At 44.8% G+C, this 19,128-nt stretch overlaps 2 protein-coding genes across 6 annotated transcripts in view; both read right to left on the reverse strand.

Moving 5' to 3' along the window:
• The window catches only part of LOC142898609 (myosin-7-like), a 32,237-nt gene extending 25,624 nt beyond the window's left edge, over positions 1 to 6,613 (reverse strand). Inside the window, exons 1-10 of one of the 2 annotated variants that reach the window (XR_012928619.1) lie at positions 6,569 to 6,613; positions 3,709 to 4,106; positions 2,601 to 2,700; positions 2,398 to 2,501; positions 2,069 to 2,212; positions 1,828 to 1,984; positions 1,200 to 1,227; positions 431 to 524; positions 209 to 301; positions 50 to 113 (exon numbers count right to left, since the gene is read on the reverse strand). Coding sequence is in view for 1 of the 2 variants with exons in the window: in XM_076041631.1 (XP_075897746.1) it covers positions 50 to 113; positions 209 to 301; positions 431 to 524; positions 1,200 to 1,227; positions 1,828 to 1,984; positions 2,069 to 2,212; positions 2,398 to 2,501; positions 2,601 to 2,700 (784 nt within the window). In the remaining variant the exon portion in view is untranslated. Of the gene's footprint in view, positions 1 to 49; positions 114 to 208; positions 302 to 430; positions 525 to 1,199; positions 1,228 to 1,827; positions 1,985 to 2,068; positions 2,213 to 2,397; positions 2,502 to 2,600; positions 2,701 to 3,708; positions 4,204 to 6,568 lie in introns of those variants that run through there. The other variant, XM_076041631.1, reaches the window with a different exon arrangement.
• Positions 6,614 to 8,345: 1,732 nt separating this feature from the next.
• Positions 8,346 to 19,128, reverse strand: part of itpr3 (inositol 1,4,5-trisphosphate receptor, type 3) — a 40,702-nt gene continuing 29,919 nt past the window's right edge. For 3 of the 4 annotated variants that reach the window (XM_076042172.1, XM_076042174.1, XM_076042170.1), the window contains 20 exons: positions 18,599 to 18,774; positions 17,363 to 17,522; positions 17,000 to 17,208; positions 16,653 to 16,853; positions 16,448 to 16,558; positions 16,086 to 16,181; positions 15,883 to 15,984; positions 15,212 to 15,295; positions 14,965 to 15,075; positions 14,328 to 14,520; positions 14,085 to 14,204; positions 13,613 to 13,788; positions 13,209 to 13,373; positions 12,940 to 13,129; positions 12,362 to 12,472; positions 12,148 to 12,266; positions 11,231 to 11,396; positions 10,991 to 11,151; positions 9,885 to 10,046; positions 8,346 to 9,395 (listed from right to left, as the gene is read on the reverse strand). In XM_076042172.1, the coding sequence (XP_075898287.1) occupies positions 9,279 to 9,395; positions 9,885 to 10,046; positions 10,991 to 11,151; positions 11,231 to 11,396; positions 12,148 to 12,266; positions 12,362 to 12,472; positions 12,940 to 13,129; positions 13,209 to 13,373; positions 13,613 to 13,788; positions 14,085 to 14,204; positions 14,328 to 14,520; positions 14,965 to 15,075; positions 15,212 to 15,295; positions 15,883 to 15,984; positions 16,086 to 16,181; positions 16,448 to 16,558; positions 16,653 to 16,853; positions 17,000 to 17,208; positions 17,363 to 17,522; positions 18,599 to 18,774 (2,930 nt within the window). In that variant the 3' untranslated portion in view covers positions 8,346 to 9,278. Of the gene's footprint in view, positions 9,396 to 9,884; positions 10,047 to 10,990; positions 11,152 to 11,230; positions 11,397 to 12,147; positions 12,267 to 12,361; positions 12,473 to 12,939; positions 13,130 to 13,208; positions 13,374 to 13,612; positions 13,789 to 14,083; positions 14,205 to 14,327; positions 14,521 to 14,964; positions 15,076 to 15,211; positions 15,296 to 15,882; positions 15,985 to 16,085; positions 16,182 to 16,447; positions 16,559 to 16,652; positions 16,854 to 16,999; positions 17,209 to 17,362; positions 17,523 to 18,598; positions 18,775 to 19,128 lie in introns of all 4 variants that reach the window. The other variant, XM_076042173.1, reaches the window with a different exon arrangement.

Genomic DNA, 19,128 nt, shown 5'->3' on the forward strand with positions numbered 1-19,128 from the left:
AAAACAACCGCAACCACAACATCAAAATCGATGGCATTGTGCGACTCACAGATCTCGATGTCAGCCGATGCCAGCTTCCCACTCGTGCCAAAGTGGATTCTGATGAACTTCCCCTGTAACACACACACACACACACACGACCACATGACGCGCCACCGCGTCGCCGGCGTAGACGCTTCCAAGCTCACCAGCCCCCTTTTGCACTCACGAAGCGAGACGAGTTGTCGTTGCGGATGGTTTTGGCGTTGCCGAACGCCTCCATGGCTGGATTGGCTTCGATGATCTGGTCCTCCAAAGAGCCCTGAATCCCCCAAAAATATAAACAAACAAAAAAACAAACAGACAGAGAGGGACAACAACGTTGTGGAACAACTTGATGGAACTTGTGCCACTACAGCAACATACTGGCGATGACAGCGTTTCAACTCACCCCTTTCTTTGTTGGTTCTCCCAAGGCAGCAACTATAGCAAAGTACTGAATGACCCTCTTGGTGTTGACTGTCTTCCCAGCACCTGACTCTCCACTAACACACACACACACACACACACACACACACACACACACACACACACCTGCTGAATGAGGTATATATAATCTATATAATAGATGGATATATAGATAATAGATAGATAATAGATGGATAGATAGATGGATAATAGATGGATAGATAGATAATAAATGGATAGATAAGATAGATAGATACTTTATTAATCCCCCGTAGGAGACATGCACCACCAGCCACCAGAAACACATTCCTAAATAGATAATAATTAAAAATTCTAAAAATAAATAAATAAATAAATAAATAAATAAAAATTCTAGAAAACATTACTGACTAATAATAGTGATAAAGTGCACATGTTAAGTTGGCATTGTGTTCTGTCAGGGCTGTGCAGCAGCACCAGCCATGAGAGCAGCGCTGCCTGGTGCCAGACTACTGGAGTTGCAACAGCAATATCCCATAATAACTGAAGCACTCATGAAAGTAAACAGCCATTAAGATGGAAGGTTGTGTTTTTTTTTTTTTTACTTTGTCATTGTTGTTCACCCTATGCCCTCTGACAGTGCAGGTAATATGTTTCAAATAAAGAAGGGCTTCCGTATGAAGGAAGCCACATTAAACCTGATCAGCAATGCTTTGCATGTGTAGAGGTCTTGCATCAACTGACTTTAAAGCACAACCCAGATGTTCACTTACGTGATCAGCATTGACTGGTTTTCACGATCTATGGAGAAGAGAAGAGATGTATGCCACTGAAGTTTTTGCTTGTTTGGAGGGTCAGACCATTGACTGTATATAAAGATGGGTGGAACTTCTGATTTCAGAAAGGAGACCAACCGCAGAAGTGCCAAAAAACTGCATTTCATCTCTTTGGCCAGCAGGAGCAGCCAAAAAATGGTTGCAAAAGGGCTAAAATGACTTGCCGTCAATACGAAAAGCAGCACAAAATTCATACATTTACAAACTGGAAGCAAAGTGAATAAATCTTTTGGTCAGTCTAAATAAATATCATTGAATAGACCCTGATTTTGCCCCCATTCTGGCTATAAAGTTGTGAACGTAGCCAAATGTAGTCGGTTTATCAGTGTGTGGGTGGGAGATGTTGCACACGCTGCACTCGTGCTGCAATCCCAGTGCTCACCATAGGTACCGCCCACATATACAAACTGGAATCCTCCAGTTTAAAAACGACCTCGGAGATTCCAGCTGGCAGAGACGGTCCAAATCAACCTCTCGGCTTCAGGCTTTGGCGAGAACATTGGGTGACGTCTCGTTGACTTCTTCCATCGTTACATACAGCCAATGGGTCGGACAGATGACTCACTCTGTAGCAGGTCCGTGTAAGCGTTGTCAGCTATGGAGTAGATGTGAGGAGGTGTGTCTGCACGACGCCTGCCTTTGTAGACACTGACCACCTCGGCCGAGTACACCGGCAGCCACTTGTACGGGTTGACTGTCACACAGAACAGACCCGAATAGGTCTGACACACACACGCATGGAAAGAGCATTATTCTAATGTTACTCGTACGTTGTCTTCATAGAGTTGAGTGACGGAGACACTGACATAGATCATCCACATGCTGTATCGTCTCCTCAGGTTGAAGAGGACCGAGGCTTCGTTCAGGTGGGTCAGCATGGCCATGTCCTCGATCATGTCGAACTTTGGGGGGTTCATTGGCTGCAGCTCGCCTTCTTTCACAATGAGAAACTAAACACACACACACACACACACACACACACACGCCATCTCTGTCACAGACAGCGTCATGTAAAACCCAGGAGATCTTAAGGTCCTGGATATAAATCACATAAGTCTTGCTAATGCTCAAACACATCTGAATACGATCACATGATGACAATGACAACACAATGGATGACGATTGGGGGTCCCACCCGTCCATCTTTGGTTTCAACGGTGGTCTTGTCTCCATTCAGCTCTCTGACCTCCACCTCCACGTAGGCTTCAGCGTCATCAGGCATCCACACTCGCTTAGTTCCTGAGAGGAGGCGCACAGTCTTATTGGTAACTGACTGAATTTGAAGCATTACCCACACACTGTGTGTGTGCGTGTGTGTGTGTGTGTGTGTGTGTGTACCGTCAAAAGCCTCAGCCTTCGCAGCCAAGTGTTCCAAGTTGGTGAGCCGAAGGTAGCGAGAAGCTTCTCCAAAGTCCTTCACATCCAGGAACCGAGACATCTGAGCACAAGAAAACATTTCAATTGCATCATTGTTATATTTTACAATTCTAAAGACGTTAGTGGGGAAAAAGTCCTTTGGTTGATTCCTTTTGATTTTATTGGAATTTGCAGTTTTCTTTTGTATGTGTCAAATTTGGAGGCACAATTGTAAGATGTGGAAAGTGAAAATCTAAACCAAAAGACAGAGACTCTCTGGCTCCGCCCCCTCCCTCACCGTATGCAACAGCCAAACCCACTCAACAAGCAAGGGAAATGTTGAGTGACATTGTGAGAATATGTCACTGCAAGCACATGAATGTCCAGCGTGTGACTCATTCACTTCATGTGTACTCATGTGTGCATATTACAGCTATTAACTGCTTCGTCACGGTCCTACCAGAGAGTGGTGCTTCCGAGAACTCAAGCCGGACCAAACTGAACCATGACGTCGACAAAGTGGCAGCTATCTTTTACAAAAACCCAGCTTAGCTCAGCCATTCGTCGGGATTTCAGGCCAAGCTTACAGCTGCCGCTTGAAACGCTGCTGCGACCTCCAAAGCAAATAGCTGGACTGTAAATATAGAGCTGTCTTCACACAGAAGAGGAAGATGAACCTCCGCCTATCTGATAATTGGCAGGATAACAGCAGCGGCGAATGCACGAGTCCCAAAATGGAAATGTTTCTGAGGGCGACATCGACTCATACATCACATCCTCACTCATACTCATATAAATCTTAAAAATCAACGGCAGGGACCGTAGGTATTTCCCACCATCCTGAGGCATCATCATCACTCACCCTGTATGGGTTAGCAGGAGTTATTTCAAGCTCTTAGTTATTCAACACAATGAAGATGTGATTAAATGATTTAGAGCAAAAATATTTCAGTCTCTGTTTGATTTGTGATGTGGCGATGACAACCAAGACCTGTCAAACTGTCCAGGATCAGAAGGTCTGGATGAATTACAGCAGGCTGCTCGTGCTACTAGAAACGTCAAGAAGCCTCACCAGTGTGAGACGACTCACCTTGCTTGGTCAGTCTTCTCGAGTTTGCAGCTCCTTTTCCAGAATCTGGTTTGTTTGCAGCGTCAGGGGCCAATGTGGAGAGACGTGAATTATCTCGCAGAGCATCACTTTAATTTATAACCTCCCAGTGAATGTCAGCAGGGCGTGTCAGCACCTCCACCGAAGCTGATTTGTCAGGCTGCTCTTGTTGGACAGACATAGATGGTCTGCTGTGGCAAGAACAAAACCCACATCTGATCCCGTGTCACCGGCTGGATCTGCCTTCCAAATATGGAAGCTGCCCCCGCCTTTCCTCTTGCCATTGTCCCTTTACCATCCATCCATGCATCGTTCTCTCCTCTTGTTACCATGTCTCACCCACTCCATCAGATTGGGGAGTTCTGGATCACCTGTAGGACCTTACAAAAGGAGAAACAGCTTTGAGGTTAAATTTTTTGCCTTTGGATGTATGAGCAAAATTGTGAGTCTTTGATTGTTTGTACACTGCCAGTAATCTGTCCCATTATACATCGGGGGAAACAGCCTGTCTGTGTATCATCAGAAGCATCCACCAAGTCAGACAATTGTGATTTGCGATCAACACACGGGTGAAGAGTTGAAGAGTTGGGGTCCAACTCTCCAGCTGTGGTCACCTTGGTCCATCTCAGCCGATACGGCTTCCAGTGTATCGATGCAGACCGCCAGCTGAGTTTCACGCTGTTTACACCTCACTTTCTTCTTTCGTGCACAAACTGCTGATTGAAGACATCATCGGTTGGCAGTAAACTGGTCAGTCACTGTGAATATGGGAATGTGTCAGTGTCAGTACAAGCCGTGAGTGTCTGGCTTGTTTTCTGATGAACGTCTGATCTGAAACATTTTCTCTCCCTATGATGCAAGATCCAGCAACACAGTCTATCACTCAGCTTTGGCAATGACATTCTAAGCTGCTTTGTCATGGGTTTCGTGTATTTGTGCGGGGGAAAAAAGTGTAGGGAATCAGAATGAAAAGGATCTTGGGCAACGTCAGCTGTGGTGGTAAATCTCCAGAAGGCCTGGTGGATGTCAGAAGCCGTCTTGACAATAATACTGTATTTCTTGACACTGCTTGGACACTGAATGCGGCTGACTTGGGGCAGCTGAAGAGAATCAGGGCTTACAGTGAATACGGAGGAACAATGAGGACACAACAGCTGCTCTCGCTCTAACTTGTTGCGCCCTGTAGCTCCGTCAGCCAAGGTCAGACTGCATTCACAGCACAAGCAGCTTCACATTTGATTTATGGAATTTTGATTCACCCCAGTTCAATTGTTGTGAAAGTGTAAGTTTAGAGACTTTTCTTTAAGCACTTGCGAAAAAAAAAAAAAAGTGTGACTAACTGCTTCATCAATGAGTCTTAAATCCCCTTTCTCTTCTGGTTACTTTCAAATACTGTACATGAACACTTCTTGATGAAGTTCAAAATCTTGCAAAATTCCAGATGCATTGTGAGCATTCAAAAACTGCAAATTAGCAGGAGTTGACAGCTGTAGCGATGCATCAGGTCTGTAGAAGACCAGTTGTCAGTCCTGTGGCTGGAACTAGCAGACTGATTTCAACAGGATGTTGGTCAGTTGGTCTATGGGTCGGTTTGACTGACCCATAGACTGACCTACATCTCTCTTTAATCAGACACAAGATTTCTCCTACCTTTAAAATGTCAAAAGTAGGAAAAAGCTTGTGTCTGCTTAAAAAGAGAGACCATAAATCCAGAACAAACTCAATGGATCGATGTTTGTCTCTGTTGGCGAAATCTTCGGCCCAAGTCAGCCGGGATTGACTCCAGCACTGCTGCGACCCAGAGTGCCGGATAAGTGCTGGTAGAAAATGGATGCAGCGATTGTGAAGACGCTCAGACTGCCGACACATGCAGAACCACAGAACCACAGAACCAGCAGCACCTTGGAGAGTGGGAGCCAAGAAGTGCATCCTGGAAACCTGTTATTGCTGTTCCACAAGTAGTGTGTTGTATTCAGCAACAACTCATCCTGAACGATGAGGTGATGCTCTTTGCATTGTTCTGTAACGTGTTAAATAGTGCAAACAGCGCTAATGCTGAGATAATACTAAATAAACCCTCTGCATATGAGCCAGACTTACACCTGTTGTGTCAGCCATGCGTACGCATGCACGTGCGCGTGCGCGCAAACACACACACACACACAGTCTCAGAACAATGCGCAGATGCCACAAACTTATTTTAGCTGAGCAGCAGAGAGACGCCAGGGAAACCCTGAGCTAGTCCCTTCATTCCCTCTGCTGTCACTCACATCACAAACACACACATGGCTGATCCTCTGTTTTCACCAACATGGATCAGTGTCATGGATTGCCGTCCAGAGAACACACTGGGTGCTTCTGTTTTCTGATTCTGAATACGGTTCAGAAATTAGTCATTGGTTCACAAATAATACCAGGCTTCACCATCCAAAGAGGCTTTAGAAAAACTGAATAGTGGTCTGGTGTATCATAAATCATGACCCTGGAACTTAATATGTTGTCATACTTTGTCGTGCAGTGACAAGTATTGACTGACAGAAGAAGCTTCCATCATGGCCATCCTTGCACAGCAGCTGGATTGTTCACATTTCTTTCTCATCCAACTTGCCAAACTCAAAAAGAAAGCATCTTTCCAGCCAAAGAGTTCCGCAAACAGACCAGTTCACTGTAGCTGTGTTAAAACCAGGACGCAAGAGCTGCTTGTGAAAATCCCTGAAGACAAAGAGGAGGAAGGAAAAGCACACAAAACACTTTTCCAGGTGGTGCTGCCCTAGAACAAAGTGAGTCAGTGACAAATTTGATTGGTACAGCTAAATGTGACACTGTAGGTTCATCCATTTACCTTCCAGGTCCTACTTCTCCCTTGAAAACACTTTTCATGGCCTCTTTACAAAATCCAAATATGAGGCGAGTTTGGTGATGTGCCAAATATAAAATAGCCTAATATAAGCTTCGACACCACGTAGGGGACAGCGGAATAAAAACATTATTGATAAACGTCTAATTTGTCCGTAGCATGGCGTCGTTGATTAAAGGTCTCATATCATGCACTTAAAATAAAATGCACTTTAGTGCGGCTTTCTATTAATCAACGGCCAGGGGATACAAATTCCAGCGTAGACGGGAGAGCACGTTTAGTTTCCGGGGGACAAAGGTATCCCTTCCGTTTTGGTTAATGCGTTGTGTGTTCTGATTTGTGGTTGTTTTCTCTTTTGCGGTTGTGTTTTGAACTTCCCGGCCACCGTAGGGTTCATGAGCATGACTAAATGACTTTGCATCTGCATGACACACCTACTGATTGTTAACAACTTATGCCAATATCATGAGTCGCCTACAAAGGAAGATAAGACGCTAGAAATATAGAGTTTGTGCAACGTAACCAGCAAAAACACTGACAGTGACTGCAGTAGGCAGGTCCGTTTGCAGGTCGCCCCCTAGTGTTTTTTTTTTTAAAAAATAGGATTGATGTGCGACTTGCAGTGCACGTATGTAAAAACTCAAGGTAGTTCTATAAAGGTCACTTTCAAAGAAAAGGCGTTTGCCTTCCACTGATTTAGCTAGCAGCTGCTGGTCTCTGACCAAGAACAGCTGGAGCTGCATTCTAGCAAGGCTCCACTGCAAAGCCCCAAAATCCTGCAATTCCACACACACACACACACACACACACACACACACACACACACACACACACACACACACACACACACACACACACACACACACACACACACACACACACACACACACACCTGTTCCAAAGGAAAGATGGGAGTCGATGCATGTATAGATCACACGTACAGTTCCGTAACATGTGGTCAGTCACACTCTGGATGACTGACAATGTAACAACACTACACACTATGAATAGACCTCAGCATGTGTGCAGTTGTAATAGTGTCAGGTTCAGGGGCCAATCAGATTGCCACCTCTACATGTAGGCCAGGGATTAGATAATCCAGTACACAAGCAGCTCATTAGCAACTTCAGTTACATGTAACTGTCACTGAACTACCACACACACACACACACACACACACACACACACACACACACACACACACACACACACACACACACACACACACACACACACACACACACACACACACACACCATTGGGTTGTTACTCTGACTTGTTTTTGTCAATACTATTCATTTCTCACCAACATATACCATTGCAGAAGATACAATGATTATAATGAGATGACCAGCAACATTTTTATCAGCTGGAGGAAGCAGGTGGCCATTTCTCCAGAATTATTAATATCCACATTATTATAGTGAAAGAAACAACTATTCTTTTCTTGCTGCTATGGCAACACAGATGTAGGGATAATGTACTTTGTTAACTGTTACTAACGCACTATAAAAGGGTGATTGCCATAAATATTTAACATAGATTGACATTTGAAAATGAAAAACACAGAAGTGTGAAAACAAAATATTTGTTTAAAGCGACTCAGCACAATGATGATGATCGTCACCAAGTGGTGTGCAGTGATTTTTCTGCTGACTCATGTTCCATCCCCTTTTCCCCTGCGACACAAAGCTGTTGCGTTTGTGCTGTAAAACTAAAGAAAGTTTCCGAGGCCACTCGAGGAATCACACGATGCTGTCGGTGACTTTTTTTTTCTCTTGTCTTGTTTGAATCAGTTAAAGGTCTACAGCTAATAAATTACATCTCTGCAAAACAACATGACATTTCAAAGGCAGGTTCTGTTCACAATATTTCACAAATATCAACCGCAAAAAAAGTGAAACGTCAAAGTCGTGACAAATTAAATAACTTTTTTTTTCAAACTTGAGATAAAAAAAACAACTCGGCAGTAAGATTAAAATAAACCACACACTCGTGTAGGCGTCTATTACACATTGTTTTCAAATACAATCCAGTGTCAGTACTCAGTGTGCACGTCAAATAATTACATTTAAAACCATAAAATTCCCTAAAACTTTGGACAGAAAGCAAGCATTACATTTTCTTAACGTTTAAATACATATAAAACTCTTCGGAACAATTTATTGGGAGCGTTCTTGAAACTCAAGTTGTCTTGGCCGACCTCAGAGTCCAAGTCTCAACCATCCCTTCACCACCTGAACTCTCCCTCACACGATGCATCTCTGCTGGCTTTCTGTTTCTGTTCAGAAATTGGGTCTCTTGAGACTTGAGACCAGAACCAGAATCCTGTCAGGTCCAGGGAGGAGGGACGGATCTCACAAGTGTTTTAGTTGACAAGTTTCTACCCCAAATCTGGGTTTAGCACTCACACGGCAAACACAAACTCACGAGGCAGAACTCTGATGTCACAAAACTGATGAATCAGTCAGTCAGTCAGTCAGACAGACAATGTGTGTGTGTGTATGTGTGTGTGTGTGTGTGTGTGTGTGAGAGTGTGTGTGTGTGTGTGTGAGAGAAAGAGACACACTGGTTTAAATCTAGACTGAGACTTGAGTCTTTCTACATCTCTACAGTGATGACGTGGACTCTGACTGTCCCTGCTCGACCTCGCTGCTGATGGATCCTGGTGGAAGCTGCTCTCAAGCTCTTTCATCTACGACTTGTACATCTGGTGGTTTCCTCCAGCCGCGCTAGGGGGCAGCGCAGCGCTCGCTCCTGCCTGAACGTCGACGAAGCCCATCCTCTGCCTCCTCTTCCTCTGCTCCGTCATCTGCAGGGACACAACAGACAGTCGACACGCTGAGTTCAACCCAGAGGGGCTCTTTGGCTTTTCAGTGGTCAGTTTCCATCAACGAAGTGTCTCATCTGATCGAGGTGATATGTCCTGTTTTTCGTCTCTGCCGACGTTCACGCCTCACACAGCAGCCGTCGCTGACTGAGACATTTTCCTGTTTCGCTTTAGTAGCAGCTGATCCTGTTGTTTGTGCCCTGCCCCTTTTTCTTTAAAGGTTCAGTGCGCATTATTTGGCTTGATTTATGACTTTTATAGTGGTAAAAGCTCAACAAACTAGCCATTAAAAAATTAATAAAAGTGTATAATCACAGTACAATATAAGCCTTTTGAATTTCCTACCCATAGATCAGTTCGTCTATATGAATATAACATTATACAAAGACCAAGGGTAGCGCTCCCAGTTAGCTGCCGTCTTGTGCCGCCATATTTCTAAGGAAGCCTGACCCACCGACACTGTGTCCATACCTGCTCCTTCAGCTCGTTGAGCTGCGCCGTCAGAGTGATCACCACCTTCATCGTCACCTCCAGTTTGTCCTGCAACATCCGCATCTCGTTCTGCTCGCCGTCGCCGTCGGTGACGACCAGAGACATGGCCTGCATCCTGGGGAACCAGTCCAGGTTGTTGTTCTGAAGCAGACAGAAGCAGCTTCATGTGTGAGCAGGAGCACCGGTGCAGTGCAGGGCTCATGCACAGTGAACACCAACCCATTTCTCATAGACTTTTATTTTTGCATTGCATAAACCCACTTCTAAATCCCCTCCGATGTGGATCGTTCAGCATGTGTCTGCAGGTCAAGTGGTCCGATTTTCTTTCATAGGATGGTGAGGGCCTGACCCACCCTACACTGCCTCGAATTGTGTTGGTTGCCTTTGCTAGAGGTTAGTTTGGTTCAGTTCAGGCATGAAGAAGACTGATGAGCCAATCAGTGGCAGGTGGCGCCTGGGAAGGGTCAGTGTTGAATGATTGATTGGTTGAGTCTTTCATGAACACACGGACAAGCTGGTGGAATTTGTTGTCAGTGCAGCTGGTGCAGGTTCCAACATTGAAACGCAAACATGGACAAACACACTGGCCAGGCTTAACCCTGGTCAGTGTCCAGAGTTCAGAATATTAACAACAGTTTGGATTAAACTGTAGCGCCTCCCAGAGGGCAGTGGCTGCAAGGCAATAGTACTACCGGCCTATATGGAATACTGGCAAGGTGAGAGAGCAGCCGCCCATTTTTCAGGTGTGGATGGTTTGAGAATTAAGGGATAGTTCACTCAAAAAGCATCGTTGTGTCATTGTCTTTCACCAGTGTGTGGAGCATTAGTTAAACCATTATAACTAAATCCTGATTCTCTGAGGTCAAGCAGCAGAAATTATGTGACAATGCGCAAACACTACTGGGCCCTCTTGAGGTCAACTGAATAGAATCGTCTTACATTTCACCCTTTAGAAAACAGTCCTTCCTTTGCTGAATGGGCTGCTTCAACAGCGCCATGAATTCAGAGAGAATCCCGACAAGGATCCCCTGTTGCAGTCAGTCACATGGGATCCTACAGGAATCCATACGGAGCGCCACGCTCACCTTGATCATGTGAGCCACGTAGCTCTCAGGCCCCGTGTAGTCCGTCTTGTTCTTCTCGCGCACCAGCACGATGAAGTACAGGTAGTTCCAGATGTTGTGCTCCAGCTTGATGTGCTCCTCGAAGGACACCGTCTTGTTGTCGAACTTGTCCCTCTCCAGACCTGCACCACGCCAGAGTCAGAGAGAGGTCCCGCTGCCACCCCGCTGCCCCCTGCTGGCTCCAAGGGCTCAGCTACTCACCGCAGATGAAGCAGGTGGTCTTCAGGATCTCCTCCTTCTTTTGCTTCTCGCTACGCAGGTCGGCGAAGGTGTCGATGATCACGCCAAAGATGAGGTTCAGGACGATGATGATGACGATGAAGTAAAACAGCAGGTCGTAAATGACGCGGGCGGGGAAGAGCGGCTCCTGCGTGCGGTACGGACACGACAGAGTCGAAATGACGGACTGCACAACTGGTGGAGATTCACGTGTACATGAGCATTCAATCCAATCCAGTCCAGTTTGGGCTCACTGACTCATTACATCACTCGTGCAGGAAAACCAGTCAGAATGTGCTGAACACATTATGAGATGGCTTTGACACTTGTTGCCTGGAATGTCTCATTGACTGTGATTTTGGAGAATGAACAACAAGAGTGATATGAATGAAATGAAATTAAAATTGCGAGAAAAGTCCAAGCGAGCAGCACGGTTGATATATTTTAGGCTCTTTAAAACAACCCACCTTTAGTTTGCACACCTGGTTTTCGCTCACGATCACAGAGCATTCAAGACCGGTCTCATCATTCAGAACGGCTCACAATGGAGTTCAATGCAGAAATGAGTCAGTGAGCCCCAAACTTTTGAACGGTAGTGAACATGCAGTAAATCAACTCGACAAGTGATATAGGATATATATCTTATATATTTTAAATACAAACATTTTATCAGTTCTTATTTTGCACGAGTGTTAGACAAAGTTCTGCAGTCAAATGTAAAGAAAAACTTGAAATTTATATCCAACAGACTCTGAATGTGCAGACTAGTCATTGGACAAGAACACACCCGACTTGTTAGATCTTATTAAGACATAATGCAACACAACACATACGTCCACAAAATAGCAACGAGGGTTCTCTGACAAAATTCAGAATTTGAAGATTTTTTTTTTTTTTACATTTTTGGAAGGTTTTCGGAGAACATCTCCCACTCCTCCTCCGTTCCTCAGGCCGTGATTCAGCACCGTGACGATGCACATCAGGAGGGTGTCGCACGCTCGCTCAACGTTGTCCTCATCTGAAAGAGAGTGATGTGTTGTGTTTAGTGAGACTTGGCATCCCATCCAGTCCAGTTAGGGTCCAGAGGTTCAGAGGTTCTCCCCTCTTTCTCACCTTCCTCGCCGCCGCCGCCAGACTCTGAGGCCTCGGCCTCGGCGGTGCAGCTGACTTCATCTGAAGCACACGAGTTCAGGAAGTCCTGAGAGGCTTCAGTCTGCTGTGGACCTGAGCGAGCAAACACACACACACACACACACACACACACACACACACACACACACACACACACACACACACACACACACACACAGGTGCAGTGACGTTACATCGTCAGACTTACTTTTTTATATAGAAAAAAATTGATTTTTTTTTTCAATTTTTTTTTATACCATTTTTTATATTGGTAAAAGCTTATATATAAAAAATTAGTCAAAATAGAAAATAAATATTTTTTTTCTATATAAAAAATAGAAAATATAAATCAGGCCAAATATTACACTTTACACCTTTCACTTTTATACTTTTTTGAACTTTTACACTGCATTTTTCCCCTTAGCACCATTGGCTGTAGAGCAACGTCATGTCAATGCTCCTTCTGTCTCGCACATATTGAAGAACTGACATTAAAGCTTCGTTGAACCTTTAAAACAACCACCGCTCCTCTGGCAGCACGAACCAAACACTTGGGTTACCTTCTGCAATCTGCGGCAGTCGGTCCACCTCCATGATGAAGTCCTCCTTCAGGCACAGGAAGCCCACGATGGAGAAGAGGTAGACGAGGATGAGCGCGAGCAGAGCTGTCAGCAGGATGGAGCGACCGTTCCGGGTGACGCTCTTTATCACATTGAACAGAGTCTCTTCACGGTAGATCAGATCAAACAGCTGGCAGAGAGAGGGCCAAGGTGAGTAAGTGTCTGTCTGTGTGTGTGTGTGTGTGTGGGGGGGTGGGTGTGTGTCTTACCAGGATGCTGTAGAAGAGCTCGTGAACAAAGAGCCCCAGTGTGGAGGTGAGGACATAGGCCAGGTGGTAGAGGAACTCCACATCCATCACCATGGCCTTGTAGCCCATGATGAAGGTGCCGTTGTTTCCCACGAAACTCACCACAAACACCACTTTATTGATGAGCTGCAGATTGAGTCAATGGCAGTCATTTTATAATTTATAATAATCATACAATTTAATTTTTAATTATTTTTTTTGTTACTAAAAACATATATTCTGCTCATACTGTTTACTTCGTCAGGCAATGAATGTTTAATACAAACACTTAACATTTCAAATTATGACCGTCGGGTTAAGGTCGCAGTTTATTACCATTGCTGACGCTAACCCAGGCGATCAAGGAGCAACGTGGGGCAACTTACGTTCAGTGATCCCAGCAGTATGAGTGTGTTGCCGATGCCAAAGTGGTAGATTGACCTGATGATGAGGGCAAAGGTGAGAGGCTGAAGACCGTAGCGTTGAGAAAACAAGCCCAGCACGGAGAGACCAGTGAGGATCCAGAACATCATCAGCAACATGGAGTCGTCGATGGCTCCCGCTGAGAGGGCAGGGAAGAGAGAAGGAGCAGAGACACAAAGTTACTTCCGCTACTTTGGCCGATCCCTTCACAGAATATCTGGGTTTTTTCTTTTTTTGGATTGATTTTGATAATAATAATGATGAACGGCTTTATTCTACCAACATTGAAACAAGCAAAAATATAAATTCAAATCATAATATAACAGAACAAAGAATGCCTTGTCATTTGGTGTGAGTCAGTTCCTACTAATCATAACTAATTATTCACCAGTTTGGAACTGAAGAGAAACCCTGAAAACTTTGAATCGTAAGCACCTTGTCCGGAGTTGTAAGGATAGAAGAAGGCGATGATGAGGTTGATGAAGACGGCCAGGTTAAAGGAAATGGTTCCCCACAAAGACATCCTTCTGGAGAACCAGTAGAGCACTGGCATACCTGCAACACACGGCCAACAGACTCCACTGTGACACCACTGTGGGATCCTAAAGTGAACCTCGTGCTACAAAATGAAAGTGCTCAATATCGTCTCGTGCTTCTTTGCTGCCGTGTGTTTCTCACTCCTCAGCTTCTTTTGCCACTCCATCTCGCCGTGCAGGAAGGAGGTTTGTTCGAAGAAGTGTGTGACCTTTGACCCCTGCTCGTCTTGCTCGGTGTAATTGAACAATCGCGTCTTTGACTCCTCCGTCAGGAACTCGCAGATGGGATGAACGGGAAAGACGATCTGCTCCATGCTGCGGTCGTCGCGGACAATCTTCACAAACACACGCAGAGAGACACTGTTTTGTGACTATCATCAGTAATATTACACACGCAAACACACAATACTACACACATATACACATAGGTATGGTATATGCTACCGCAGGTATATTACACTCATGAATAAATAGCAAGTGAACCAATCAGAATCTTATAGAATTCTCTGCATTCAATGAATCAAACTTGGATTCTGTCATTCAAAATCAATTAAAAACCTTCTTCATCAAAGCAGGAAGTTTCAAGTTGGTCAAAATCCCAATATGTTTTTATATTATTCATTATATTTCATATATTCATTCATTATATTTTATTTTATATTTTTCCCTTTTTTTTGTATTTTGTAATATCTAAAGCAATGTCTTTGCTCAGTGGCTTAAACAAACATTATTCTTATTGTTGTTGTTGTTATCAGCAGTAATAGCAGTAGTAGTTGTACTTCTATCTGTGCAGTCAGCTGGTCGTAGTACTCCAGTGGGTCCTGCTCTACAATTGCAGCTGGCGCTGAGGACTTCAACATCTGGGACAGAGGACGGTTGTTCAGGTTCAGCTGTTGGTAGAAGAAACCGCAGGTCAACAGCAGTCCGACAGTTAAATGCATGCATGATGAAATGAAATATCTAATAATAAAAGGATGCAATATGCAATATAATAGATATACTGGAGATGCATATCGGAAACTTTACCATGGAGGAGATTCCCTCCTCTCCTTCTTTACTTTTCTTTGGAGGTTTCAGCAGATTCTGCAGAATCTTGTTGTGTCTGGCAAGCTGCAAAGCAGAAAACAAACAGAATATCAGTCTTTCTTTCAGAGAACATATTCATCTTTGCACAAACACATTAACAGGATTTATTTCAAAAGCCCATCTTGGAACTAACAGCCTTGGACAATACCTGAAAATACAATTCAACGAAAGAAGAAGAAAAAGAAGAAAAAGTGAAATGTGACTGGGCAAAAGTCACACAGCAGTGTTCAATACAGGTCAATCGCCATCACAACGCAACAGTATGCGTACTTTTCGTACTTGCAATCATCTGTTTAGACGGTCTGATCGAAAAATGATCAGCTCCCTCTGCAAGACTTTAGACTGAAAAGCTACGACTTGAAGTCTAGGGAGGACAAAACTGTCCGCCTTGGTCAATTCCACTTCCTGCCCTGTCTCGCTAAAGTTTCTCAATCTGGAAAAACTGCCATATTCCCTTGTTAGTCAAAGCCATTACACAGTAAAGTGATAAAGCAAAGCAACTGATTCTTTGTGACCCCACAGCAGATTAGCCGACTGCTCCTGAGCTGCCGAAACTATTTTCCCAACAGGAATAAAATAGGATCCTTGCAGGAGGAACAGACCGAACCTACCTGCTGAGCCAGGATGTAGATGTTGTGCCCAACCTCTCGAGGTGACACCTCTACCCCCTCACACTCACTCTCTTGATGGTAGGCCTTTTTAATCACCTCCATCTGGACAGGAATGTTTACAGAAGACAGATTAGCATTGGTAGTACTAGCAACGCTACTGGTGGGGTTCGTATTGAAAGCAAATGTTTTTCCAAGTGTCTCACCAGCTCCCGGGGTCGCAGGTTAAACAGAATTCTCTCTGCATTTTCACTGTCATGGCGACTTTCCATCAGGGCCAGAAGCAGCTTGGAAGCATTGTCCTGCCGCCGGGGGGGAGAGAACCAGATAGACGTGACGAGGTGCGAGGAGGGAGCTTCATCCACTGAGCTAGTGCCTGCAGCTCCCACTCACACATCAGGCAAAGTAAAAAAGCAATGTATATGTATAACAATATAATAGCCCATGTAATTGGGAATTCATTTATATTAAACACCTTTGCTTATGAGAGAGGTGAGAAATTGACCTGACACATTCAGAGAAATCAGGGGGTGTCAACACTCACGACTAACCAGTGCAACTAACACACCTTGAGCTGCAGCACCATCTCAATCTGATAGCGACACAGAGGGCTGATGTCATTCAGGATCAGCGCCGTGATGATGTCAATGCCGTTGGACTCATGGGTCACTATACATGTCTGCAACGCACCAAACACAATGCCAAGGTCAAGGATCATGCGACAGTCGATGAAGGTGCACTGTGGGCTTGGACTTGCTCTCGGCTCTGGTCACCTGGTTCTCCTGGCAGGGGCCTTGGCAGTACTCTGTAAGAGTCTCCAGTGTCTGCGTGATCAAGTGCACGTTGGATTCGTTGATGTAAAGGCCAAGCAGGCCAAGCCCCCCTGTCGTGCTTCCACACATGATATCCAGAAACTGCAGGGTCTCACACACCAAGTTGTAGTTGGTCTTGTTGTTCTGACAGCGCAAGAAGTTCTGGAAAAAAAAAAAGAAAAGACTGAGAAAAGATAGACTGTCTGGTCCTTTTCCTGTGGCAAAAACTCTAACTTGGGTGAATAAAGGTGAACATTTCACAGTCAGCTGGCCTGTATCTGACTGGTTCAGCAGAGGGAGAATCTGACCTGCAAATCGTGGTTGTGGTTTTCACACAGCAGCTGCAGGAACCTTAGGATGGGCTTCATGATGATGACAGCTGGTCCCATCTCCATCTCCACCTCCCTCTGCTCTGGTGCCGGCTGGACGGGCAGGGCAGAGGCACCTGGGATCGGGGCGATGGACTGGCCCTGGCCCAGCATGGGGTGACCAGGCAGGACTATCGCTGATGAGCCACCTGTTTGGAGAGAAGCTCAAATATGGGCGCAGGCAAAGGCGCAGTGAAAGGCGCTGCAATCTAAAATGTAACCATCTGATGTCGATGTCAAAGCAAAGCCGTCTGCATCAACAGCAGATGTGTCAGACGGGTGCTGAGTGAGGAGGGGCCTCACCGCTCTCCAGCTCCTTCTCGTTGGCTTTGTGCGTCATCTCTCCCACGTTAACAGACACCGTGGCTTTGATTTCTGTCTGGGCCTCTTTCATCCGGTCATGAAGAACCTTGAAGAACTTCTCAGACTTGTTGTCACCCATCATCAGTTTGTAGAAGGAATTCTGAGGAGGAGCGGCACATTTGACATCTTACACACTAGAAATGTACAAACAACTTTTGGGCAACCCACAAAAAGTAAAATAAAACAGGAACATTTGCAAACAGTTGGACTTTGCAACAGTTTGGACTCTTATGAAGCTTTACTACTGGATGATTGGTGGTTGAAATTGATGGTTCAAAGGCGACCATCTTCAGTGGTTGTCCAACCAAAGGGAGTGTATAAAAAAGGGGTGTGAAAAAAAGGGGTCTCTATGAGCAACAGGAAAGCAAACTGAAGACATGATACAGTGTGATTGACAGGCAATCTTTAGGTATTTTATATGTTTTGTATTACTTACACACACAGACACCATTGGGCTTTTTAATATAAGACCAGAGTGAATTGTAGTTTTGGGAGATTACCGTATTCTCTGGACTATAAGCCGCTACACTTTTTCCCCACGCTTTGAACCATGCGGCTCATGCAAAGGTGCGGCTTTTCTGTGGATTTTACTTCACCCGCCAGGGGGCTTAGCAGGAAGTTGCAAAAACGAGACAAGCGGCGACACGGAGAGCAACACTGACATCGACACAGAGAAGGGACAGTATGTGACGAAGCTCTTGTGAGGCTGCTCAACTCCGACACCGGAACAACTCCGGTGTTCATGAAGCCACTTTAATGCTTCCAGTGCGCATGAAGAAAAAAGTGACAGCGGTTCGACAGCGGTGTGTTCGGTGGGTTCAGTGCGCACCTTCTCTGTTTTGGTTGATCGGCACTTTTACTGCTGTGTTAGCGCCACCGTTGGGAAACGAATCAGTTCAGTTTTGTAAATCAACAAGTAAGAAATCTTTCTGTGTAGTGGTAAATCTATCTATCTCATCTTTATCCATCTATCTATCCAATATATTTCTCATTTCACAACCTAGATATCGGCGGCTTATTTATAGCCCGGTGCGGCTTATATATATACATTTCCAATTTAAAAAAAAAAAAAAAGGCTTAGTGGGTGAGGCTTATATTGAGGTGCGCTCCATAGTCTGGAAAATACAGTATTTTTTGCAGTGGACAGAATTGAGTGAACGTCAGTGTATGTGACACCTGGATCTCCGTGTTGCCTCCCTCCAGCAGGCAGATGGCCAGCTGGATGCTCTCCTGGAAGATCTTGTCATTCTTGGTGCTCATGACGAGATCCGTGAACAGCTTTGTTCCTCCTTCTCTGTCCAGGCGACACTGAACTGCTGCCACCGCCGCCCAGTCGCGCTCCTGCTCGGCCCCTGACAAACAGACCAAACATAACAATGGTCCTAGTACACCAGGGTCCATGTATGATTCATGAAACAACAGCCGATGATAATTACTACTTACAAAGGAACAACCTCATTTATTTATGATTTTGCCTGTCTCACCTTAAGACTTTGTAACATACAGATACACAATTTGGCAAAGGGGAGAAAATTCCATAAGGTTGGAACTGATTATTGAAGTAAAAAAAATAATACAAATATTTTTCCGACATACTGAAAAGTGGGATTAAAGAAAATTAAAAACACTGAATTTGAGACAAAATCATACCTGCTGATTGTCTCTCTGCAATGTTAATTGTTACTTACTTACTTACTTACTCATGC

The sequence above is a fragment of the Nelusetta ayraudi genome, unplaced genomic scaffold, assembly GCF_046127955.1.
Source record: "Nelusetta ayraudi isolate G7.1 ecotype Tasmania unplaced genomic scaffold, CSIRO-AGI_Nayr_v1 ptg000070l, whole genome shotgun sequence".
Taxonomy (NCBI): domain Eukaryota; kingdom Metazoa; phylum Chordata; class Actinopteri; order Tetraodontiformes; family Monacanthidae; genus Nelusetta; species Nelusetta ayraudi.